The following is a 25,258-nucleotide window of genomic DNA, read 5'->3' on the forward strand; positions in this document are numbered from 1 at the left end:
ATCTTCCTCTACCACTTCAACTAGTTGAAAATATTGGGTTTGATACTAATGCAAGGAGGAAGAGGAGTGTAAATGAGTACATAGGAAGTGCTGAAAAAGTAAATACCCACAAAGAAGTGAAACATGAGTATTATCATGGCATGTGCCACCCTGAGGCCTTTACCAGTAGCTCTGAGGAATATTTTCATGTATTTAAGGTACACTTTAATAGCACATTAAGGTTCCTTGAGTTCTCAGATGTCATTGATTATTTGAGTAATGAAATTGGTTCACCTGGGGAGTGCAAAGAAGTTCATATAGTGCGCAATCCCCTATTAGGTAAACCAGAATATCGGGTAATGATAGGTCAGTCTCTGACATCACTTTATGACTGTAAAGTGATTGGTATGGAGAAAGTAGCAGGGGATGCACACAGTAGTACTTCTTCACTTTCCGCAAATCAACCGAAAACTGCGCAAGGAATAAGAAGTATAGTGTCCAAGGAATATGTAGGTTTGTCTGCCGAGTTTGGTTCGGACATCGCTAGAGAAATTCCTCTTGGTAGCATAGTTACACAGGATGAAGGTATTTTTGGTAGTAAGTATTTGCATACAGGACATAGTGTAGCTGAGAGTGTTGATGGAACTCATGATATTAAAGATGTTATAAATGTGGTACCAAGCTTGGAAGATGATGATACTGTAACTGTACCAGACTTGGAAGTTAATGATTTAACTGTATCTGACTTGGAAATAAATGATGTATTTGTACCTGACTGGGAAGTAAGTGATGTAACTGTACTGGATTTGGACATCTCTTTAAATGATGTGGAGGAATTGAGATCACAAGAGGTTGATCATTCTTCCTTTGATTCGGATGCAGGGCTCGAATATGTAAAGTCTGTCTTGTTTGATGAATTAGATGTTACATCACAGTTGGATTTAGCAGAGAATGACATAGAATTGGTAATTGATATTCTTAATAATGTAGTCACTGAGTCACAGGTAGCAACACCATATGATATACAAGAGTCACGTAGTGTAGTTGTTGAGTCAGACTTTGTAATTTTGCCTGAATCTGAACATGAAAAACAAACTGATAAAATTTCAGGAATATTGGTTGGCCTCACCCTGGAGGAAATGGCAGAAGTTTTGAATAATGCAAAAGTTTTGCCAACTCTTGATATAACTGAGTCATCAGAATTGGATGCCACCATCAGTCAGACAGCCATGGAAGATTTTGATATTTCAACTGGCGATAGCCATACAGAGGAAGAATCTGTTTTAGATTTTGTAGTTAAGGAAGTAGAATCAATTTTCAATATTGTGGATAGTGAAACATTTGTAACTTCAAGTGCAATACCAGGCCTTGTTGCAGTTGGTGGAGAAATGCAAAATCTCAAAGATAGTATTTATTCTCAAAATGATGAGCTAGTTACTAGAGTACATGAAGACATACTTGATGTTGCTGATGAAGTATTACCTGAGACAGGAGAAATGTCTCATGCTTCAGCAACTGTGGTAGAAAAAGATATTACCAAATTGATGCTACAAGTAGAAAGTGAAGAATCTTCTCCAGTCATAGATAGTGTGAATGATAGTGTAGAAGCCGATGAAAGCAGAGAATGGGCAGAACAGGATGGATTGTCAGTTGCTGAAAATACTGTGGTAGAAGTGGAGTCAATCATCGAGGAAATATTTTTAGGCTCTGAAGACAAAGATGTTATGACTGGAGGATCTGATCTTTCTCAGAATGTTGAAGAAAGCCACAACACGAGAGAAAATGGAATAGATATAGAGCAGCAATTGAAGAGTCTTGTAGAGGATATGGATGTTATGTCATCTAGTTTTGTCCAAGAAATTGTAACTATAGAAAAAGTTGAAGAAAAGATTTCAATGGCCACTGAAAGTAGTATGATAAGACCAGAATCTGTTACTGAATTTGAAGATGAATTGATTTATGTGTTAGGGGATGAAACTACACCTGATGCAGATAATTTGGTCAATATTTCACCAGCTACTATTGCAAAAGAGCTTGAGATGACAACCAGCCCAAAGAATGCAGAGTCTTTGCCAGAAGTACATGTGGAAAGTAGTAGATATTTTCCCTCTATGGAGGATATAGAAATAACGGATATTGTAACAGATGTCATTGTGGAGCCAGTTGAACCTTCATCAGTTAGTCCTGATGAAATCCCTCAAGAATTGCTTTTAAAACCGTATGGTGTGAACACTGATAGTAATGTGCAAGAAAATAATACTATAAAGGACTTGGAACTAATAGAAAGTATTTCAGAAGTCACACTTGTGCAAGAATTGAAAACCGTTTCAGAAAATATTACAAATGTTGAAATTGTGCAAGAAGTTAACTTAGATGAGATTAAAATTGTTCCAGAAGCTGCTTTTGGTGAAGGAACTGGCATTATGGTAGGGTTACTTGAAGAGGGTATTGATGTCATTGTGCCAACAAAGGGAGTTAAAGTCCAGAATATTCCAGAAACACATGAAGATATTGATTTTGAACAGAGAGCACTAGAAATTGAATCTGTTATTTCTGTTGTTGTATCAGACTCTGCCACTGAAGATACTAGCAGCAACTCTTGTGAAGAGTCATATGCTTTAGATGCCATTTCTGAGGAAGTTATAATTGAAAACATGAACATTGAAGCAGAGGCTATTCTTCCAGTAGTTTCTGAGTTTTCTGTTGAAGTTTTAGAATTAGTTGAAGCTGGTGTGGATCAAGTTCCAATTGCATTCGAAACTGTAGTGGAAGAGATTGTAGAATCAACAAAAGATATTGAATTGATGGTAATTACACCTGGAACTTCTGTTGAAAAGACTGTGGCATTGACTGGAATTCTTGTTGATGAGGCTCCAGTTAAAGAGATAGTTGAGTCACCAGGTGATGTTTTTGCTGAGGAGATTAGAGAATCATTTGAAGCTGTGGAGGAGGAAGATCTAACAACTAAACTTGAATCTTCATGTGAAGAGATGGTTGAATTAGCTGTAGCTATTACTGATGAAGTTGGAGTTACAGTTGACTCTCCTGTCGAAGAGAATGTAGAAATAAATAGAGCCATTTCTGAAGAGCTTAGGGAGGAAGAGCTTTCTATTAAACTTACATCACCCATAGAAGCTCAGGTTGAAGAGATTGTCGAGTCTACTGAAGGTATTACTGTAGATATTATGGAGCCAATTGAAACTTTAGTTAAAGAAGGAGAGATGGCTAACATTTCTAAAGATTTTGTTGATGAGCTTGCAGGGGGGAAAATGGTAATAGTTAAGCGGGAAGCTCCAGTTGAAGAGATTGCTGATTTAGGTGAGGCTAATACTGAAGAGGTTGAAGTAGTACCCAATGCATCTGCTAAGGACTACATGGAATCAGTGGGAGGTGTTTCTGAGACAGTGATTACACCCAACCTTCAATTTGAAGAGATATTTGAATCAGTTGAAGATGATATTGGCAAGTTTTCAATTATAACTGAAACTTCAACCAAAGAGAATGCAGAATCAGTCAGTGCTTTTGTTCAGAAGGAAGAGGTAGAAATTTACTCTGGCATATTTGGTGGAGTAGAATTTTCCGAAATCGCTATTGAAGAGGTTTCAGAAATCCTGGAATCATTTGTTGAAGAGATTGTGGAATCTACCATAGATTTTATTGAAGAGACGGGAATTGTACCAGAAGTTCTTGTTGATGAGCTAGTGGACTTGACTGGATCCAATGTTGAAGAAGTTGGAGCTTTATATGAAGAGATAACCGAACCATCTGAATATGTTATTGAAGTTGCAAGTACAGCTGAAGCTTCTATTGATGATAATGTGGAATCAACTAGAGATGTTGTCAAGGAAGAGGTAGCATGTGTCTCAGAGTTCAGTGAGGAAATTGAAGAGCTTGAAGTTGTGATTGATGAAGTTGTAGAATCAGTCCAAGGTAACACTGAAGAATCAGAAATTATACATGAAGCTTTTGTTGATGAGGCTGTAGAGTCGACTAGTTCAGTAGTCAAGAAGGAAGCTGGTTTTAAACATGGAGATCCAATTGAAGAGATAAGTATACCATCTGAAGCTGTTGCTGAAGATGTTGCAATTGCAATAGAAACTCCAGTTGAAGGTACTGTTAAATCAACTGAAGTTATTACAGAAAATATTTATGCTGCAACTGAAGCTGCTTCTGTTGTTGAGATAGAAGAATTTGTAATTGAACCTGAACCCTTAGTGGAAGAGGTTGCTGATTTAGCAATAAGTGAAAGTTCTGCTGAAGAGATTGTAAAAGTGATGGGAGATGCTGTTATGGAAATTTCCATTGATTTTGAGACTCATCATGGAGGGATCTTGGATTCTATGAAAGATCTTGCTATTGAAGCTGAAAAGTCTAAGGAAATTGAGTCAGCTACGGCTGTTGTAGAGAAAGATGTTCCAGTTTCCTTTAAGCTTCCTGAAGAAATTAAGGTACCTAGTGCAGTTATCGAGGAAGTTTTTGATGAAGAGATTCCAATATTATCTGAGGCTTCCATTGATGAACCTTTGAAATTAAATGTTGCTCCTATTTTGGAGGAAGCGAGGACAATTCTACTTGAAGTTCCAGGTGAAGAGATTGTTGCATCTACTGAAGAGGTTACCATTACTGTTGAAACTTCAGCTCTGGAGATTTTGAAATCACCCGAGCCTCAGGTTGGAGAGATTGTTGAATTCCCTCAAGCTGTTACAGAAGATATTGCAGTAACAACTAAAGCTTCTGCTGACGAGGTGGTACTTGTAGCTCAAACATCTTTTGAGGTAATTGTAGAACCAACTGGAGCAGTTGTTAATGAATTAGTTGAAGTTGAACTTAAAGTTCCAATTGAAATTATTAGTGAAGAGGTTGAAACTTCTGAAGAGGTCATGGAATTAACTAAATCTCTTATTGAAGACCTTGAAATCGCTGCTGAAGATTCTGTTGATACATATTTGGAATCAACTGATTCTGCTCTTGAGGATGGAGAAAGTGTGATTAAATCTGATGTTGTAGTTAAAGAATTTGTAACACCACCTGAAACTATTACTGAAGTGGTTGCAACTACAATTGAATCCACTGCTGAGGAGATTGTGGAATCGGCTCAGGTTGTATTTGAAGAGGCTGCAGAACCATCTGAAACCTTTAGCAAAAAGGTTGCAATGGGACTTGGCAGTTCTACTGAAGAGATTTTAGGAGGAATTGAAGCTTTTGGGGAGGAAGAAAAGGGGGTTACACTTGAAACCTTTGTTGGAGAGATTACTGCATCAACTGAAAGCATTATTGATGAGCCTGTTAAATCAACTGCCATCTTTGGTCAAGTGGAACACTTTGCTTTTGTCTCCAAAATTGTTGGTGAAGACTTTGTAGAATTAACAGAAACTGTTATTGATGGGTTTGCGGTAGTCCTTGAAACTTTTGGTGAAGAAAGTGTGGAACCAACTAGCTATGGTTTAGAAGAATTTGAAATTACACTTGAAGGTTTTGCACATGAGCTTCTGGACTCACCCAGTTTTGTTGGTGGGGATTTAGACAGAGCAATTAAACCTGAAGCTGAGGTTGAAGAAACTGCCGAATCATCTGCAGCAGTTACTAAAGATTTCACTATTACAGCTGAAGCATCTGAAGAGTTACTTGAATTCACTCAACCTGTTGTTGAGGCAGAAGAGGCTGCAATTATGGAGGAAGCTGCAATTGAGGAGGTTGATAAACCTTCGGAAGCTGTTACTGAAGAGGTTTTGATTATCACCAATACTTCTGTTGAAGTGTTGGATGAACTTGAGATTGCAGGATCAAGTGAAAGTATTAATGAAGAAGTTACATTTACAGTGGAAACCTCTGCTGAAGTGACCATGGAATCAACTAGTAGTAGTGTTGAGGTAGAGTTAGATATTACCTCAGAGATTATTGATAACGAACTTGTAGAAATAACAGATGCCATTATTGATGAGATTGCTGTAATCACTGAAGCTTTTGTTGAAGAGATCATGGCATCAGCAAATGCTATTGGAGAGAGTGAAATTACTACTGATGCTTTGGTGCAGGCATTTATGGAATCAACAGTCTCTGCTGTTGAGGATGAAAAGAATGGAGATAAACTTGAAGCAGTGGTTGAAGAGAGTGTTGAACCCTCAGTAATGGTCATTAGAGATATTACAGTTACTACCGAATCCTTTGCCGAGGAGAATTTGAAATCAGCTGGACCTGTGGTTGAAGAGGAAGAATTTGCAGTTTTAATGAATGCCCATGTTGAAGAGGCTATTGAACCTGATGAAACTGTTAGTGAAGATTTTACAATTACAGTTGAAGTTTCTGCTAAGGAGACTGAGGAGTCAACTGCAGCTGTTGTTGAGGAGGCTTCATTTTCATTGAATATTCAAACTGAAATGGTTGTGGAAGCATCCGAAAATGAAGCAATGACTGAAATTTCAACTGAAGAAATTGTGGAAGTTGAAACTTATGCTAATTTTGAATCACCAGAGGGTATTCTGGGAGAAGTTGAACTTATAACTGAAATTTCTGCTGAGGAGGTTGTTGAACTGACTGCAAAGAGTTTTGATGAAGAGTTTGCTATTACTTCAGGAATCACTGATGATGAATTTTTCAATTTTACTGAAGCTATTATTGATGAAGTTGCAGTTGAAGTTGTTGAGCTGTATGAAGCTGTCAGTGATAGAGGTGAAACATCTGAAATGTTTGTGGATGAAGCTGAAATTACTGCTGATAAGAAAGAGGCTGTCATTCTACTTGATTGTTGTGTTGAAGAAACAACTAAATTAACTCGAGGCATTACTGGCGACATTTCGTTTGGAATTGAAGCCTTTGCTAAAAATGCAGTTGAAACACATGAAATTGTTGATGATGAGGATGAGATTATCACTACAGGTGTTTATGAAGAAAATGTAGAATTAACTGAATCTGTAATTGGAGAAGCTGTTGTAACTGCAGAAACCTTCGTTAAAGATATTGTTGGATCAACTGAATATGTAACTCAAGAGCTTCAGTTTACTGCTGAAGCTTCTATTAATGAACTTATGGAATCAGCTGATTCTGTTATTGAAGATGGAGAGACTGCAGTCAAGCTTGAAACTCCAGTGGAAGAGATTGACAAACCATTTGAAGCTCTCATTGAAAAGGATTCAATTATAACCGAAATGTCTGCCGAAGAAATTTTGAAATTGACTCTACCAATTGTTAAAGGGGAAGGTGTTGCAATTAAAATGGAGGATTCCATTGAAGTTTCTGCTGTAGAGGTTGTGGAATCAGCTGGAACTGTTTTTAAGGAACTTTCAAATACAGTAGAAGCTCCAACTGAAGAGATTGTTGAACTGTTTGGAACAGCAGGTGAAAAAGTAGGGTTTGCAGTTACATATGATGGCTTTGTTGAAGAGAGAATTGAAACAATCGATGGCAGTGCAGAAATATTTGGATTTTCAACTGAAATGCCTGCTAAGGAGACTGGAAGCGGTGTCGAGACCAAACAGATGGGTCTTACCTCTGAAATTTTTGGCAAGGCATTTGTTGAAGGAACTGGAGCCATAATAGATATGTTTACAGAAGTCTTTGAAGAGTTTGTTGAACCATCTGAAAATATAACTGAAAAAGTTCTAATTATTCCTGCAACTTCTGTTGGTGAACATGCTGAACCAACTGGAAATGTTTCAGAGGAAGATGAGTTTGTGATAAAAGAAGAAGTTTCTGTTGAAATTGCTGAATTATTCAAAACTGTCACTGAAGAGGGCACAGTTGAAACTTCTGAGACAAATTTAAAGGAATTAGTTGGCACAAGCGTTGAGAAGGTAGATGATTTTATTACCCCAGAAAGTGTTGTTGAGGTTGAGTCAACTGGAGGTATTCTGGAAGATTTAGGAAGCCCATCTAAAGCTGAAGAGGTTGTGAGATTACCAGTATCTGTTGTAGAGGAAAAAGAGGTTGCAATTACCAATGATGATTTTGATGAAGTTATAGAGTTAGCTGAAGCTGTTGTTGGTGAAGTTCCAGTTATCTTTGAAGCCATTGTCGGAGATATGGTGGAATCAATTGAAGATATTGGAATTGCACTTGAAGCTTTTGTTAGTGATTTTGAATCAGTAGATAGTATGGAGGAAGACACTGTTGCCATTTTAGTTGACACTAATATTCAAGAGATTGTTAAATCTAAAGAAGTTACAATTACAACTGAGGCGGCGGTGCAAGAGACTGAAGCTTTGCCATTATCAGTAATTGAAGAAATTGAAGTTGCCATAGGATTCAAAATGGAAAACAACATTGAATCCAAACAAGAAACTATTTTAGAAGCTGGAATTGAATCTGATGTAGAAGAGGTTGCAGTCATATTGGAAAGGGCTTTGAAAATTGGTGACAGTGCAGTTAGTGTTGCAGAAGAAACTGAAATCTTATTGGATGTGGGTAATGTTTCTGACTTCATTGAAGAGGAGACTAAAATTATTCCAGGAAAATTAGTAGGTGAAATTCCACTTGATGATGTGAAGGAGATGGAGGTATTAGGATCTGTTTTGGAAGAAGGTAAACTGGCATCTCCTGCTGTTTTGGGAGAAGATTTTGAGTCTTTGGAAAGTATTGTAATGATACCAGAAATTATATTGGAAGAGTCTGAAATATTCCCATATGCTGTTAAGAAAGAGGGTGAAGTCCTACTAGAACCTCTGTCAGTAGATGAGGAAATTACATCTGACACAGATGAGGAAGAGTTTGACGGTGACATTGCTAAGGAAGTTGTAAGAGAGATTAAGGTTGCACCAGAATATAGTATACAAGACAGTGAAATTGTAGACATCGTTGTGAAAGAGGTCGAGACCACTCAAACTCTCCTGGGAGATAGTGAAATTGCACTTGATGTTGTAAAAGAGATTGAAAGTCCACCAGAAGCTAGTCTGGGAGACAGTGACATTGTTTTTGCTGTTGTGAAAGAGATTGGAGTCACTTTGAAACCTGAGTTGAAAGAAAGGGAAATTGTTCTTTCTGCTGTAGAGGAGGTAGATTCCATTTTTGATGACAGTGATAGATTATTTGATACTGCTGTGCAGGAAAGTGTCACACCTGAAATTGTTTTGGAAGCAGCTGCAACTAAAGAGATGGAAATGATAGCTGAAGCTGTATTTATAGGTAGTGAAGTCGCATCGGAAGGAATGGAAGTAACACAAGAATACCTTTGGGAGGATAATGAATCTGTTCCTGCTATGGATGACAGTATGCAGATGGAACCATTTAGTATTCTAGACAATGTAGAAAGTGCATTTACATCCATAATAGAAGAGACTGAAAAAACTACAGGTGCTGATATGGAAGATGTTAACTTTGCTGCTGTACTGGAAGATAGAATGACACCAGTTGTTTTTGTTGAAGAAGAGAGGACCATCATCTCAGTTCTGGAAGATGAAATTACACAAGATGTATGGGAAGATAACCAGATTACACTTAACTCTGTTGTGGACAAGATTGAAAAGATACTGGATTACTTTTCTTCTGAGATAGAAATCATACCTGCATCTGTACTGGAAGATAGTGATTGTGTTTTATGTGCTGATTCGGAAGAGAGTGAACTTGAACTTGCACCTGATGCAATTTTGAAAGATGGAGAAATTAGTGTTGTTTTGGAGGAAGCTGACATTACACCTAAAGTTGTTCTGGAAGACTTTGAAAATCTGATTAGCAAAGATTTTGGAGACATTGAAATCTCACCTGAAGCTGCCATAGATGCCGAAATTGCTTTGAGCCCAGTAGAAGAGACTGGTGTAATCCTAGAAGCCCTTGTGGATAGTGATGAAATTGCCTTTGATATCGAAGAAGAAATTGAAATTACACCTGAGGCACTTTTGGAAGATGAAATTGCTTCTAGTGTTGTTGAAGAAGTGGGTGAAATGAAACCAAAAAGTCGTTTGGAAGAGGAAGAATATGTGATAGGTGTTGCAGAAAAGATTGATATGGTTAGTGTGCCTGAAATTATATTAAGTGATGACTTTGTTTCTGATACATTGTGGCAAGCTATTGGAGTCGAATCCATTTTGGAAATTCATGACACAGAATCTGATGATGGAGAACAGATTAAAATTACTCCTGAAGCAATTTTGGCGGATGAAAAAAACACTGCTGCTGCCGAAGAGACCGAGGTTACACCAGAAGCCATTTTGGAAGGTGGTGAAATTGCTTCTGATGTCGTGGAGGAAATTAGAATTGTACCAGAACGTGTTGTGGAACTTGGTGAACTGGCTGCTAGTATTGTTTTTGAGAAGATTGACATTTTACCCAGTTCTGTTTTGGAAACTGCAGAAGATATTTTGTATACTTTTGACGGGGAAATTAGAATCACACCTCAAGATCTTTTAGAAGAAAGTGACAGTGCTGCAGAGGCCATTTTGAAAGATACTGTAATTTCATATTCAGCTGCCTCAGGAGCTGTTAAAATACCTGTTGGAACTGTTACAGAAAAGATTGATATAACAGAAGTTGTTGAGGTACCTATTGGAACAGTTACAGATGAGACAGATAAAACACCAGAAGCTGTGTTGTGTGTTGAAACTGTTACAGAAGAGAGTGATATAACAACAGAAATTGAGTTACCTGTTGGAATTGTTTCAGAAGAGATTGATGTAACACCAGTAGCTGATGAATTACCTGTTGTTATAGTTACAGAGGAGATTGAAATAACAGCAGAATTTGTTGAGATACATATTGGAACTGTTACAAAAGATTTTGATATCACACCAGAAGCTACCGAATTACGCGCTAGAACTGTTACAGAAGAGACTGATATAACATCAGAATCTGCAGAATTACCTATTGGAACTGTTCCTGAAGATATTGATATAACAACAGAAGCTGTTGAGGTACTTGTTGGAACAGCATCAGAAGAGATGGCTATAACATCGGAAGTTGTTGAGGTACTTTTCGGAACTGTAACAGAAGAGATAGATATAACACCAGAAGCTGCTGACATACCTGTTGGGTCCATTCCAGAAGAAATTTATTTAACACCAGTAACTGACGAGTTACCTGTTGGAACTGCTACAGAAGAGATTGATTTAACATCAGAAGTTTTTGAGGTACCTGTTGGTACTGCTATAGAAAAGAGAGATACGACACCAAAAGCTGCTGAGTTACTCGTTGAAACTGTTACAGAAGAGATTGATATAACAGAAGTTGAGGTACTTGTTGAAACTGTTGCAAATGAGATTGATATAACACCAGGAGTTTGTTGAATAGAACACAAGGAGTTGGTGAAATTTGGAACCTTATTGGACTGTACAAGAAGAGATGGATATAACACCCCATAAGTTGTTGAAGTCCTGTTAAGCGGTTACAGAAGAGATTGATGTAACAGCAGAAGTTGAAGTACCTGTTGAAACTGTTATGGAAGAGATTGATGTAACACCAGAAGTTGTTGAAGTACTTGTTGTAACTGTTACAGAAGTGATTGATGTAACATCAAAATTTGTTGAAGTACTTGTTGGAACTGATACAGAAGAGATTGATGTAACAGAAGGTGAAGTACCTGTTGAAACTGTTACAAAAGAGATTGATGTAACACCAGAAGTTGTTGAAGTACCTGTTGGAACTGTTACAGAAGAGATTGATATAACACCAGGATTTGTTGAAGTACCTGTTGGAACTGTTACAGAAGAGATTGATATAACAGCAGAAGTTGTTGAAGTACCTGTTAGAACTGTTACAGAAGAGATTGATGTAACAGCAGAAGAAGTACCTGTTGAAACTGTTATGGAAGAGATTGATGTAACACCTGAAGTTGTTGAAGTACCTGTTGGAACTGTTACAGAAGAGATTGATTTAACACCAGAAGTTGTTGAAGTACCTGTTGGAACTGTTACTGAAGAGATTGATTTAACACCAGAAGTTGCTGAAGTACCTATTGGAACTGTTGCAGAAGAGATTGATATAACACCAGAAGTTGTTGAAGTACCTGTTAGAACTGTTACAGAAGAGATTGATATAACAGCAGAAGTTGTTGAAGTACCTGGTAGAACTGTTACAGAAGAGATGGATATAACACCAGAAGTTGTTGAAGTACCTGGTAGAACTGTTACAGAAGAGATCAATGTAACAACAGAAGTTGAAGTACCTGTTGAAACTGTTACGGAAGAGATTGATGTAACACCAGAAGTTGTTGAAGTACCTGTTGTAACTGTTACAGAAGAGATTGATGTAACACCAGAAGTTGTTGAAGTACCTGTTGTAACTGTTACAGAAGAGATTGATGTAACACCAGAAGTTGTTGAAGTACCTGTTAGAGCTGTTACAGAAGAGATTGATGTAACACCAGAAGTTGTTAAAGTACCTGTTAGAACGTGATACAGAAGAGATTGTTGTACAGCAGAATTGAAGTACCTGTGAAACTGTTACAGAAGAGGTGATGTTAACACCCAGAAGTTGAAGTACCTGTAAACTGTTACAGGAAGAGATCAATGTAACACAGAAGTTCGAAGTACCCTGTTTGAAAACTGTTAGCGGAACAAGATTGAATGTAACACCAAACCGAAGTTGTTAAGAAATATCTGTCTTGTAACTGGTTCAAGACAAGAGATTTGGGATGTAACCCACCAAGAAGTTTTGGAGAAGGTACCTGTTGTAACTGTTACAGAAGAGATTGATGTAACACCAGAAGTTGTTGAAGTACCTGTTAGAGCTGTTACAGAAGAGATTGATGTAACACCAGAAGTTGTTAAAGTACCTGTTAGAACTGTTACAGAAGAGATTGTTGTAACAGCAGAATTTGAAGTACCTGTTGAAACTGTTACAGAAGAGGTTGATGTAACACCAGAAGTTGAAGTACCTGTTGTAACTGTTACAGAAGAGATTGATGTAACACCTGAAGTTGTTGAAGTACCCATTGGAACTGTTACAGAAGTGATTGATATAACACCAGAATTTGTTGAAGTACCTGTTGGAACTGTTACAGAAGAGATTGGTGTAACATCAGAAGTTGAAGTACCTGTTGTAACTGTTACAGAAGAGATTGATGTAACACCAGAATTTGTTGAAGTACCTGTTGGAACTGTTACAGAAGAGATTGGTGTAACATCAGAAGTTGAAGTACCTGCTGTAACTGTTACAGAAGAGATTGATGTAACACCTGAAGTTGTTGAAGTACTTATTGGAACTGTTACAGAAGAGATTGCTGTAACATCAGAAATTGTTGAAGTACCTATTGGAACTGTTACAGAAGAGATTGATGTAACACCAGAAGTTGTTGAAATACCTGTTAGAACTGTTACAGAAGAAATGGATATAACACCAGAAGTTGTTGAAGTACCTGTTGGAACTGTTACAGAAGAGATGGATATAACACCAGAAGTTGTTGAAGTAACTGTTGGAACTGTTACAGAAGAGATGGATATAACAGCAGAAGTTGTTGAAGTACCTGTTAGAACTGTTACAGAAGAGATTGATGTAACAGCAGAAGTTGAAGTACCCTGTTGTAACTGTTAAAGAGAGGTTGATGTTAACACCAGAAGTTGTTGAAGTACCTGTTGGAACTGTTACAGCAAGAGATGATGTAAAACCAGAAGTTGTTGAAGTACGTTGGAACTCGTACAGAAGAGATTGACTGGAAACAACCAGGAAGTTGTTGAAGTACCTGTTAGAACTGTAACACGAAGTGATTGAAGTATAACACCCATGTTACCGAAGATTATTGATTGTAAAACCAGAGTTGTTGATACCTGTTGGAACTGTTACAGAAGAGATTGTTGTAACACCAAGTTGTGAAGTAACTTTTTGGACTGGTTTTACAGTAAGTTGAATTGATTTAATTTACACCATTTGTACAAGTACCTGTTGAACTGTTACAGGAAGAGAATTGAATTTAAAACAGATTGAGTACCAGAATTAAGAACCTGTTAATTCCAGGAGAAGAAAGTTGAATGTAAACATTCAGAAGTGTTGGACGTCCTGGTTTGGAACTGTTTTACAGAAAGAGATTGATGTAACACCAAGAAGAAGTTGTTTTATTGAAGTACACCTGTTGGAACTGATTACAGAAGAGATTGATTGTAAACAACCAAGTTGTTGAAGTACCTGTTGGAATCTTGTTACAGAAGGAGATTGATGTAACACCAGAAGTTGTTGAAGTACCTGTTGGAACTGTTACAGAAGAGATTGATGTAACACCAGAAGTTGTTGAAGTACCTGTTAGAACTGTTACAGAAGAGATTGATGTAACATCAGAAGTTGTTGAAGTACCTATTGGAACTGTTACAGAAGAGATTGATGTAACAGCAGAAGTTGCTGAGGTAGCTATTGGAACTGTAATAGAAGAAATAGATATAACACCAGGAGCTGCTGACATACCTGTCGGGTCCATCACAGAAGAATTTTATTCAACACCATTAGCTGATGAGTTACCTGTTGGTACAGTTACAGAAGAGGTTGATTCAACATCAGAAGTTGTTGAGGTACCCGATGGAACTGTTACAGAAGAGATTGATATAACACAAGTAGCTGTTGAGTTACCTGTTGCAACTGCTACAGAAGAGATAGATTTGGCAGCAGAAGTTGAGGTACCTGTTGGAATTGTTATAGAAGAGACAGGCTTAACACCAGAAGTTGTTGAAATATCTGTTGGAACTGTTACAGAAGAGATTGATATAACACCAGAAGTTGTTGAGGTACCTGTTAGAACTGTTACAGATGAGATTGATATGAAACCAGGAGTTGTTGAAGTACCTATTGGAATTGTTACAGATGAGACAGATATAACAGCAGAAGTTGAGGTACCTATTAGTGGAACTGTTACAGAAGAGGTTAATGTAATCTCAGAAGTTGAGTTATCAGTTGGAACAATACCTGAAGATACTTACGTATCATCAATATCAGAAGCTTTTGAAACTTCTCCAGGTAACATTGGAGAGGAAGTTGAAATCAAACTTGGCAAGGTTTTGGAAGATAACGAAATGTCCTCTGGTGTTATTAGTGAAGAGATTGTGTCAGAACCTAGTTTGGAACTTTATTTTGCTTCTGGCAGTGAAATTACTGTAGATGATGTTTTTGAGGAGATTGAAATCATACCCAAATTAGTTCTGGAAGATGATAAATTGGTTCCAGTTGCTTTTATAGAGCAGATTGACAGTAAACCAGAAAAACTTTTGGAAGTTGTTGAAATTGTTGCTGGGACTGTAGTAGAAGAAATTACAGCAAAAACTGAATTAAATTTGGAAGATGCTGAAAATGCACTTGCAGAAGCTTTGGGAGCTGGTATAACAATAGTGGATGCAATTTTTGGTGAAGATGAAGTCACTGATAAAGTAATGGAAATTTCTCAAGAAACTTTGTTGAAAGATGTTGAAATTTTACCTCCAACTGTAGAATCACTTGAAGTAACCGAAACTGATGTTGAAGGTGTTGGGACTGTACCCTCTGCTGTAGAAGAAACAACAGTTATGTACAGTGATGATTTGGAAGAAAGTGAAATTGGTCAGCGATTTTTGGAAGAGGACACTCCCCTGGTAGGTATAGATGAGAAGATCAAAACTAGGACAGAAGTATTAGTTGAAGGATTCACAGTTGAACTAGAAACTTTTATGGAAGAAATTATGTTGATACCAGATGCTGCAGTTGCTGGAAAAGAGATTTCTCTTGAAAAAGGTGCTGAAGGAATTGATGTTGGTGAAGGTGCTTTTATTGAAGACTTGGAAATTATTGTGCCTGTTGATGAAGAAATATATTTAACTCAGGGTGATATTAGTGGCAGCACTGATGTAATCACTGAGCCTGAGGTAAAAGCTGAATTGATAGAAGATAGTTCATTAGAAACTACCATTGTGTCTGAAGTTGTAGAAAAACGACTTCCAGAGCCATTAGAGGTGGAGAAGAAAGACTTTGAGGCAATGGAAACTAGTATCATGGCAGAAAATATCACACAAATTATTTTTGAGGAACCTTTACATGCCATTGATGTGGAAGAAGTGGAAATTGATTTTGAAAAAGTTGGTCAGGAGCATGAGAGCCATAAGGAGCTCGCGGTCACTAGCAGTTTCCTAACAGAGCAGTCAGCTGATCCACTCGAAGAAAGGGCAGTGGATGAACTTACTGAGTCAGGATTACCTTCAGAAGAAATTGCCATCAAGCTTGTAAGTGAAATGGATGCTGTGATACAAATTGATGATGATGGAATGATGACTAAGAGGACGGAAGAAAACGTGCCTAAAGTTGAAGAGCCACAGGTTGGATTAAGTGGACCCATGTCTGAGATAGTCCTTGATGGAGTGGATGATGAAGCTCATAAAATAATAATTAAAACGGAGAGTATACCGTTGAGGGAAGCTGAAAGCAAGTCACAGAGTGTAGAAGCACCCGATTCTTTGGAAGTTACTGAAGCTGGAGACTTGAACATGGCTGGTCAACCCTCTATACAAGATGGTTATAAGGAAGCTTCTGTTAAACTGGAAATTGTATCAGATGACAAGTCGATTTCAAAGGCAGAGGAGTCGGAAAGTATTGTCACTTCATCGGAATCGTCTGATGGTAATGATGTTGCCATAGAGGAAAAAATCTTTGCTTCTCTAGTGGAGGTAATGGAGATGGCCATGGTTGTGGCTGTATCAGTGAAAGATGCTGGTCTGGAGATAGTGGCCTTTTTGGAAGAGGAGGCCCTGGACAGAGAGCTTGGAGGTATTTGGATTGAATATTATGGTACTGTAGCTCATCAGAAAAGTATGCAAATTTGGAACCTTGTAAGTTGAAAGCGCTGCATTGTCCTAATGCTTTATAATCAGGCCAGTTTACTGCATCACAGGAACCTTGCTATTTTGAGTGAACCTTTTGAAAATTACAAGTACCTTATGCAGTGCGGTATAGTGTGTGTGATTTTTAATCATAGTTACCTCCACAAAATACCTTGAGGATTGAATAAAGCCTATTTAAGATTTGATGGTGTACATCACAGCGCTAGTTGCTGCATAGGATTGCTGTAGCATCTTTCTGTAGTATATCGATTCCAGTACTTTAGAAACATAACATCAGTTAATAAATCATTTAGATGAATTTGGAGAAAACGAAAGAGGAAAAACGAAAAGAATCGAGTGTAAAACCACGAAAATTCACATTTAGAGTGCGGTTGATAAATACATTTGATATTCATCTCTGATATATAAGCGTTCACACTTACGATTTCACTTTGGAAGTTTTTTCTCAACATATTCATATTAGAGACCTTGTGTTTACAAAGTTGATTTCCTTATTTTCTTATGAAATGTACAGGAGTTTCGCTTGCAAATTGCATGTGCCTGTTTGCATGTCTGAAGTGCCAATGAGTACATAATCTGTAACATCACATCCCCCTCCCATGTTTGCGTGTCAGAAGGTTCTTTCTCATTTGCGGTCGTCGGTCTTTTGTAAGTGTTATTTAGTTAGGCGATAAGGTGCCGACGTATGTTTACTACATGTTTTGCGGTTGTGTGGACCCCCTTATACTTTAGTCTGCAGTGTGTCGACCAACTATCAAATTCCGATCGTACGTCCTTTTCGACAACGAAACTAAACACACACACACGCGCGCACACTACTAATATATATATATATATATATAATATATTAATATATAGATATAATATATATATATATATATATATATATAAAGAGAGAGAGAGAGAGACGAGAGAGAGAGAGAGAGAGAGAGAGAGAGAGATAAACGAGTAAAAGACTGACTGATCTTGACACATTTTGATCATGCTTGGGAGGCGTTACTTAGATTGGTTGAACCCGTGAAGTTACCAGTATGAAAGTAATTTTGATTGATTTTCAAGTGAAATATTCGAGTAAAATGAGGTTTGTGTTTTGCTGTTTCAAACCTTATCGTAATTATGCCAGGAATGACTGCGTCTTCAAAACAAAAATATTCACTTGAAATTGAATATTAGTAGACTTCCTGTTTATGGTTTTTTGTTACAATACTTATAAGGAGTGAAAGATGTTGTGGAATGTGATAACTTTTGGAGGCTAGTTTTCGGCGTTCTAATGATACTAATAAAGATTTTAAAATGTTGAAGACTATTAGTATATGTTATATCTTTTGTAACGAAGACGCCTCAACAATAAAGATGGCAGCACCCACGCACCGAACGTGATGTGTTTCGCAGACTCTAGCTAACTTGTGTCTATGCACGCGTCAAATGCTACGGTAGTCAGTCATCAGCTGATTTGATGTAAACAGACGATCGGAATAGGGGTGGGGTATTGCTCCCCGTAAGTTCGTTTAAATGTTTTGTGTGTCCGTGTGAGTTTTTTGTTTTTGTTATTTTTTTTATGTCAGCTATGACTTTTATTATTGATAATTTACGTTCAATTTTTTATGTAGAATATATCTACAACTATTCATACAGCTTACCTAATTTATGGGGAGCGTAGCCTAGTGTTATGGATGAGGTTTGAGTGATTTTTACTCCAGTTAAGCTAGTATAGCCTGGAAAGTCTAGGGCCTAAGTGTAGTATGTTAAGCTGGGTCGGGTAGGCTCAGTTCCTGGAGCAAGCATAATGTAGTTATACCTACCTAACTTTGGATTTTTCCAGTTAGCTAGATTAGGCCTGGTAATCACCTGTATGAGTGACTTTTAGCCAAGGAAGTTTGCTTCATATTTCTAGGGGAAGAATGAACAGACATTTCTGCATATTTAGGTTGCTCGAAATAAGGATACCCAGGAAAACTGATCAGGCATAGGCTAAATGACTGAGCGGCAACATAGCGGCCACCTCTCTCAGAATGCGGCCACTTCCCGAAAAAGTGGTTGAATTATGCCATTATTTCATAATATAGGGGGAATCACTTTCTTTGAGAGGAGCGTAGACTTAGAGGTCTTGGTGGGCCACAACACTTGACTAATGCTCATGGCAGCTAGTTCAAATACATTTTAGGGAAGGTGGCTGCTATGTTGCCACTCAGTCATTTACCCCAAGCTTCTTTTCATCTTACATTGTTATATAATGGTAGCTTACTGTCTTTATATTCTATAGACTAGGCCTTGTGAGGATGAATTTAGCAGACTTCTATGCTTAGAGGAAGTGTTGGCCATTTGCAAAGTCAAAAGTTTTGCATTCCTTCTAGCCTAACCTAGGCTATATCTCCCACCTGTGAATCTAAGAACTTCATCTTGGTTAGTGTAGTCATAGTTGGGGTGATAGAAGTGAGAGTCCATACTTCAAAACAAGAGATACCTGTTTTATTTTATATATTGTTGGTCTTTGGTTGCATTATTTTAATGTTATGTGGAGTTATTGGAAAAATATACATTTAGTTGCTTGATAAAGAGAAGGGTAGGCTAGCCAGTTTCAGGGCAACTCTGTAACATGTTGAATGCCGGTTCAAAACTATTATGGCTAGCCTATACTGATACATCCAAGCAACTTGGGTGGGATGAGGATGGCAGTTTTCAGATTGAATATTAGTTTTGTATTTTGATATACTATGCACTGCCGTCTTTCATAAAGCTAAGGAGACAAGGGATCATTGACAGAATTTTAAATTTGGATGGCAATATATATTCAAGAAGTTCAAATATTAGGAAATTTCTGAAAATTTTACCATACCTTACCAGGTGATGTGATACAGCATTTTTTGGTGGATTAATGAATATTAGATTATACCTGTTTATTTCCATAATAATTTTATTTTTAGAAGAAATCATTGTAGGATTCAAGTGTTACCTTTGCAATAAAAGTAAGCTTCATTCATCGGTGGTTGAGCCACCTTTGATCTCAAACTATTACTGTATTGTTCTCAGTGTGTGGTGGGTATGTAAATTTTATGTTCCCTCTTCCTATAAAACACTCTCCACTGCGACTTAGGCCAGGAATGACATTCTAGACAAGGATTAGTAATTGTACAATAATTAGCACGCTACCTACTGCACATCGTATGTGGGTCTGTGACAACAGCAGCTAAAAATCTTGAGCAAAGAAAATCGTGAATGCCTGGGCACATGCGTTGATGAGGCCGTTGAGACTCGGTAGAATCCATAAAACACACACACACACTGAAAAAAAAAGGAACATGGGCACAAATCAACTGGCTTGGAAGGAGAACAAAGCGATAGCGTCCTACTCCCTAAGGCAGTTGAGGAAAGACTAAATACGTCACGAGGTGGTGCGCAGTCTCTGACCAGCTATCACCTCGTACGCGCAGGAGTTGCCAGATCTCACAGATACGTTGCTTACAATCTTGATTGTTTTTAACCGGTTACCAGCTAGCACTTGGAAATATCCTTTTGTTAAAACAGGTTTGTTAGCTATGAAAAATACTAATTGATTAAAAAATTTGTCATTTTATTGCAGCAAGAAAAACATAAATTTAAAAATGGTTTATTCACTGGTGACTTGTGAGTATATAGTAGATATCATGTTTATTATATGCTAGAAATCTTGTTTAATTTATTGTTTTTTCTTACTTCCCCTTGATTTAATATGTTTATATTTTTATAGATTTCTGTAACAAGAAATCTAATGTGGAAACTTGTAAGTACAGGATATATTATGTTATGCTAGAGAATTCAGTTTGCAGTATACTTTACATTGCTTAAGTATTTACTGTAGTAGTGTTAGTAAAAAGTTTTGATATATTCCCAAAAGAAATTTATAATGTAGTACATAAATGTGTGTAAGTAAATTAAAAAACCTTTTCAGTGTTTGATATGTATTTTCAGCATATGTGTTTTTCATATAATTAAATCCAAATAATAATGTATTATTCAGTCTCATATAATAGAAGAAAGCAATTTTTCAAAAAACAAATCTTGTGTCTCGTATATTTTTATAAAAATCCAGGTCACTGTATTTAGGTTAATAAATGTATGTGTACATAACTGCTCACTTCTTTTTGTTTGTTCCTTTGCCTAGGTGAAGGTGCAGTCATGGATGGATCTGAATCTTCAGAGGGTGAATCGGCTGATATGTCATTGTCTGAGGGTCTCTTAAAGACATCACATAATCTGGTAAGACCGAGTCATTGTTTGTTGTTTGGTTTAACTCTGAGTCAGATGATTTTTCTTTCATTTGAGGAACTTTTTTTTAGATATTGTATCAATTTTAGTCATCTGTTTAAAACCTAGTCTGTAGCATAGATTCTATGTATCAATAAACTTGAGAAAATAAGGTGTTTTATAAGGCTATATATCTCTGAAGTAACCTCAAGTTTTAGAGTAATTTACCATAGTATCTTCTTCAATCTTTACAGAATGTACTTGACCATTCTGAATCTGTATTTAGGTGAAAGATACCACAAAATTTAATTCTGAGATAACATTTTCTCAATACACTTTAAGAGCATGTCTTACTACTTGTTGGAAGAATGCATTTTTTATTTTATATCAACTTCTAGGTTTTAGGTAATAAGGTAATTGTATATTACATTGTTGGTAAATTTGCATCAGTTTCTTGTAAGTTATTTGTAATTTCTAAATTGGTTCTTTAACTCATATTCTTAGATGAATACCATAGATTGTTTCTCAGTTGAAAACTTTAGGAAGGAGCACAGTATTAAGGAAAGCATCAGTTTCAAAAGCATACTACACATAAGCATTTTTCTTTTATTAACTTTTGGTTTAATTTTGGGAAACTATGTTAAAGCATTATAATAATACATATTGCATTGTATAAATTTATGGCAATTAAAGTTTACTTTTTTAACTCGGGGTTAAATTGTGTTAAAAGACAGTATGACTGACAGTGTTTGGTAGTATTTGCATTCAGCCCTTTCTTCACATGATGTAAAGATCACAACCTATATCGTGTGTTTTAGTTTCCAATTAATATGGTGAGAAAGAATGTGATTAATTGAAAGAGACAGCATTATTCTCTAAAAGAGGGAATTGCACTAGTATTACTGTAGAATGAAACGCCATTTTTCTCTCCAACAGTGGTTGGCTTTAACAGGAGCTGTTCAGGTATTGGTACTAATGTTTGTTTGCTTGCTTTGATGTGTGGCTAATAAGCTGGTTCTGTTTGGTTTTATAATATTAGGCAAGGTATAATGATCCAATTTGGATATTAGTCAGTTAATGTTTTCAACTAAGACTACTTATGAATGGTAGAAGTCCTAATCTGATTTTTTTTTTATTTAAAACCATGTTGCTTATTGTATTTGCATCATTGTATTTCCTTTCAGTTATTTCATGATATGGAACATACTATGCTTGACTTTCAAATTAAAGCAATCACTATGTGAAGAGTATAAAGTGAACAAATGCGTTACGTTTTTTCAGTAGAATTTTTAATGCTATACCGATAGAAATATATTTTTGGTTATAAGTCATTTGGAAAGTTTTTTTCTTGTCAGTTTCATGAAATGTGAAGCAAGATATTTGTTGAATTTGCTGTACAAAAAAAACCTTTTAGTCAATTATGTGTCCCATTTCGTCATTGAAGCTTTGGTCTTATATTACATTATTCATAGGTAGGTATGAGGCTGGAAGTAGGCAGAATAGTATTTTGTTTATCAGTACAGAATAAATAATTTCTTATACTTTGTGAAAAGTATATGATCATTAAATATGTAAATTACTATACTTTGGGAAAAGTATATGATTATTAAATATGTAAATTACCAGTCACTTTCCCTTCATGCTCATGAATTTACCATGCAATTAGCTTCATTGTCTACTGGTTTTCATGTAAAAATAGGAAAATACTTAATATAGTTATGTTGAGGAAGGATTTAAAACTATAGAGCAATAGTCCTTATTTTATGCTTTCCCATTTTGTATTTTATCGTGCATTGCATTATGTACATTATTATAATTACTAGTGGGAGATGATACTGTAGTTAGCTATGAAAAATACAAATTGATTGAAATATTTGTCATATACATTCTCGTCAACAGTAGAACCACCAGTTACTGTGTTGTTTGGTTATTTTGTAATTGTACAGTATTAATAATACTTGTGTTTTCAACAAAGAAACAATTTGGAGACCATAATAGTTTGCTGAACTATATATTGCTTTTGGAATCTTTCATTTGATGTGTTTTTATGAATTGCTATGTTTTCTGTACTGTATTATGTATCTTTGTGATGTAAAATCAACTTTAATTCATATTGTCATCCGTGTTTAGCATGCCATTACATGTGAGAAAATGTCCAATGTATTATACATTTTGGTTTGTGTTATGTCAGCAAATAGTCTCTATCAAATGTTATTTTTTCATTGCTAATTGTGACTAGGACAAGCAAAGGATTCCTCTATTTTGGTCAGATATACATTGCCTTTTCTTTATTTTGATGGGGAAGCAAGCTTTGTATTCCTAGTTTTGCTTGTAGCTGAGCTGTGCAGCCTACCTTATATCTTACATTTTTATCTTTAGCTAAAACTTTATGCTGTTAATTTTATTCTCTTAACATTATGCAGAGAGGATGTCTCATTCTTTTAAACCAAATTTAGGAATAATTAAGGGTATATTTACTAAGTAGGACTCTGCAAATGTTAACACTTAATATAATATGTACCTTCTAGTTATATTGCTTTCAGTATTTTAACTTTTATCTTTTCTCTGTTTTTTTCTTTCTTACCACTAGGCATTCAACATTCATTTTAGGAACTGTCAGTCAACCAGGTCATCTAGTTGAATTATGATATGAAATGGTACTATTGCATAAGAGGTGCGATGTGCTTATAAACATAAGAGCTCATAAACTTGTGTTTCATAAGCTAACTTGTATAGTATGGGGGAGTGGGGGGGCGAGTTTGCAGCCATGTACTATCCCTGAATTTTGGATATATTTTTTTTTTTTTCACATGGTTACCTGAAGGCATGGTTATTGATGCTGCTTTTCTTTGTAGACTTGATGTGTATGTCTTGTCTGTATATGTCTATGCATTGAAAAGGAATTGAACTTTGTCTAGTTTCTGATTGGGGTTTTGGGATTTTTTGCTTTTTGTGTTTGTATCTTTTATTGGAAATGGATTTGTTTTGAAGGTGTCGGTACAGATATGTACAGAACTTGATTTAGTTACAGTTAAATCTGCTTCCCTATGAGGTGAATTGAAGTGTACATCACTGGGAATAGGATTTTTAAGCAAGTTGCAGGTGAATTTAGGATACATTTAGTTCCATGTTTATTGAATCAGATTTTTTTTCTCTCATTTTCCTTATTAAATTGACATTGTAAGTCTTACTTTTATAAGATCTTAGACATGCTGTATGTATATTGAGATGTAATGGAATTGAAGAATAATCTATGACTGCAAGAACATACTACATATTTTTACAGGATTATGGTTAGTTGTTAGTTTTAAATATCTCGTCAATAATTTGTTCATAATTTGTTCACAATGTAATTATAATACAATAAGTATGTTTACTGCTTTGTTCTAGTTTGGAAAGAGTTGGGCACTTTATATCAAAATTACATTCAAGTGAATATGCTTGTGTCAGATTAGAATAAAAGATCTTTAATGATATTTTGTTGGTTCAAGGAAGGGATATTTTATAATTGAAAATTTATGAAAATTTAGGAATAGTTTTAGTCAAGGTTTTGGTGGAATAGTTTTAGTCAAGGTTTTGGTGAGAAGATTTGTTGTAGATACTTATTATATGTTGTATTTCTTGGCTTACAACAGAAACTGCTTGTCAATTCAGTAGAAGAAATGCTAACGTCGTAGATATTACATAGTACTTGCTGTTACTTTGATTCATTCTAGATAAGCTGTTTCTTGCTTTATATATTTCCATGATATTTTTTATTTTCCAAGTAATTATTTCCTTACATTTCAGCTTCCTGAGGGCTTGGCATTTGGCTTTGAGGCAGAAATAGCAGAACCTCAAGTGTCCAATGGCATGCTTGTGTTTCTGTTGATTGTTTCTGGCACAGTAGTCACCATTTATTTTGTCCATCTTGTGATGATGGTGAGTTATATCATTTTACGGTTACTTGGAAAACATTATAAAGATTTAAGTTTTTATCATCTGAAAATCTCATGATATATATGCACTATTTTGAATTATGTAGTATTATTTTTATCTTGATTTTTTCACTTATTCTTACTCAAAATGATTGAATGGTTAATTTTGCTTCGGTATCATTCTTGGTACTAGTCCATTCCTTATACATTGGTACCTTGGTACTCTTGACTTAATCCATTCCAGAAGACTGTCTGAAACCCATTTTGTCTGAAAACCAAAAGAATTTTTCTGGCAAGGAGTAATGTAGATTTGATTAATCCATTCCACACTCCAAAAAAGAAAGTATTTTGATTTGAACTTAACAAGCCTAGTATGCTGAAATCATACAGAAAAGCCCTAAACAAAATAAACAGTTGAAATAAATGCAG

General features: G+C 36.1%; 2 protein-coding genes across 2 annotated transcripts in view; both read left to right on the forward strand.

The window, feature by feature from the left end:
• Nucleotides 1-1,523: 1,523 nt before the first annotated feature.
• Nucleotides 1,524-11,189, forward strand: LOC135225267 (uncharacterized). Its single transcript, XM_064264596.1, has one exon. The coding sequence runs from the start codon at nucleotides 1,524-1,526 to the stop codon at nucleotides 11,187-11,189; it is 9,666 nt and encodes a 3,221-aa protein (XP_064120666.1).
• A 2,255-nt stretch (nucleotides 11,190-13,444) lies between these two features.
• LOC135225268 (uncharacterized) overlaps nucleotides 13,445-25,258 on the forward strand; it is a 155,793-nt gene continuing 143,979 nt past the window's right edge. Inside the window, exons 1-5 of the mRNA XM_064264597.1 lie at nucleotides 13,445-13,522; nucleotides 13,986-16,614; nucleotides 20,830-20,924; nucleotides 21,849-21,875; nucleotides 24,702-24,833. Coding sequence (XP_064120667.1) covers nucleotides 13,445-13,522; nucleotides 13,986-16,614; nucleotides 20,830-20,924; nucleotides 21,849-21,875; nucleotides 24,702-24,833 — 2,961 coding nt within the window. The remainder of the gene's footprint in view (nucleotides 13,523-13,985; nucleotides 16,615-20,829; nucleotides 20,925-21,848; nucleotides 21,876-24,701; nucleotides 24,834-25,258) is intronic.

The sequence above is a fragment of the Macrobrachium nipponense genome, chromosome 13 (assembly GCF_015104395.2).
Source record: "Macrobrachium nipponense isolate FS-2020 chromosome 13, ASM1510439v2, whole genome shotgun sequence".
Lineage (NCBI taxonomy): Eukaryota > Metazoa > Arthropoda > Malacostraca > Decapoda > Palaemonidae > Macrobrachium > Macrobrachium nipponense.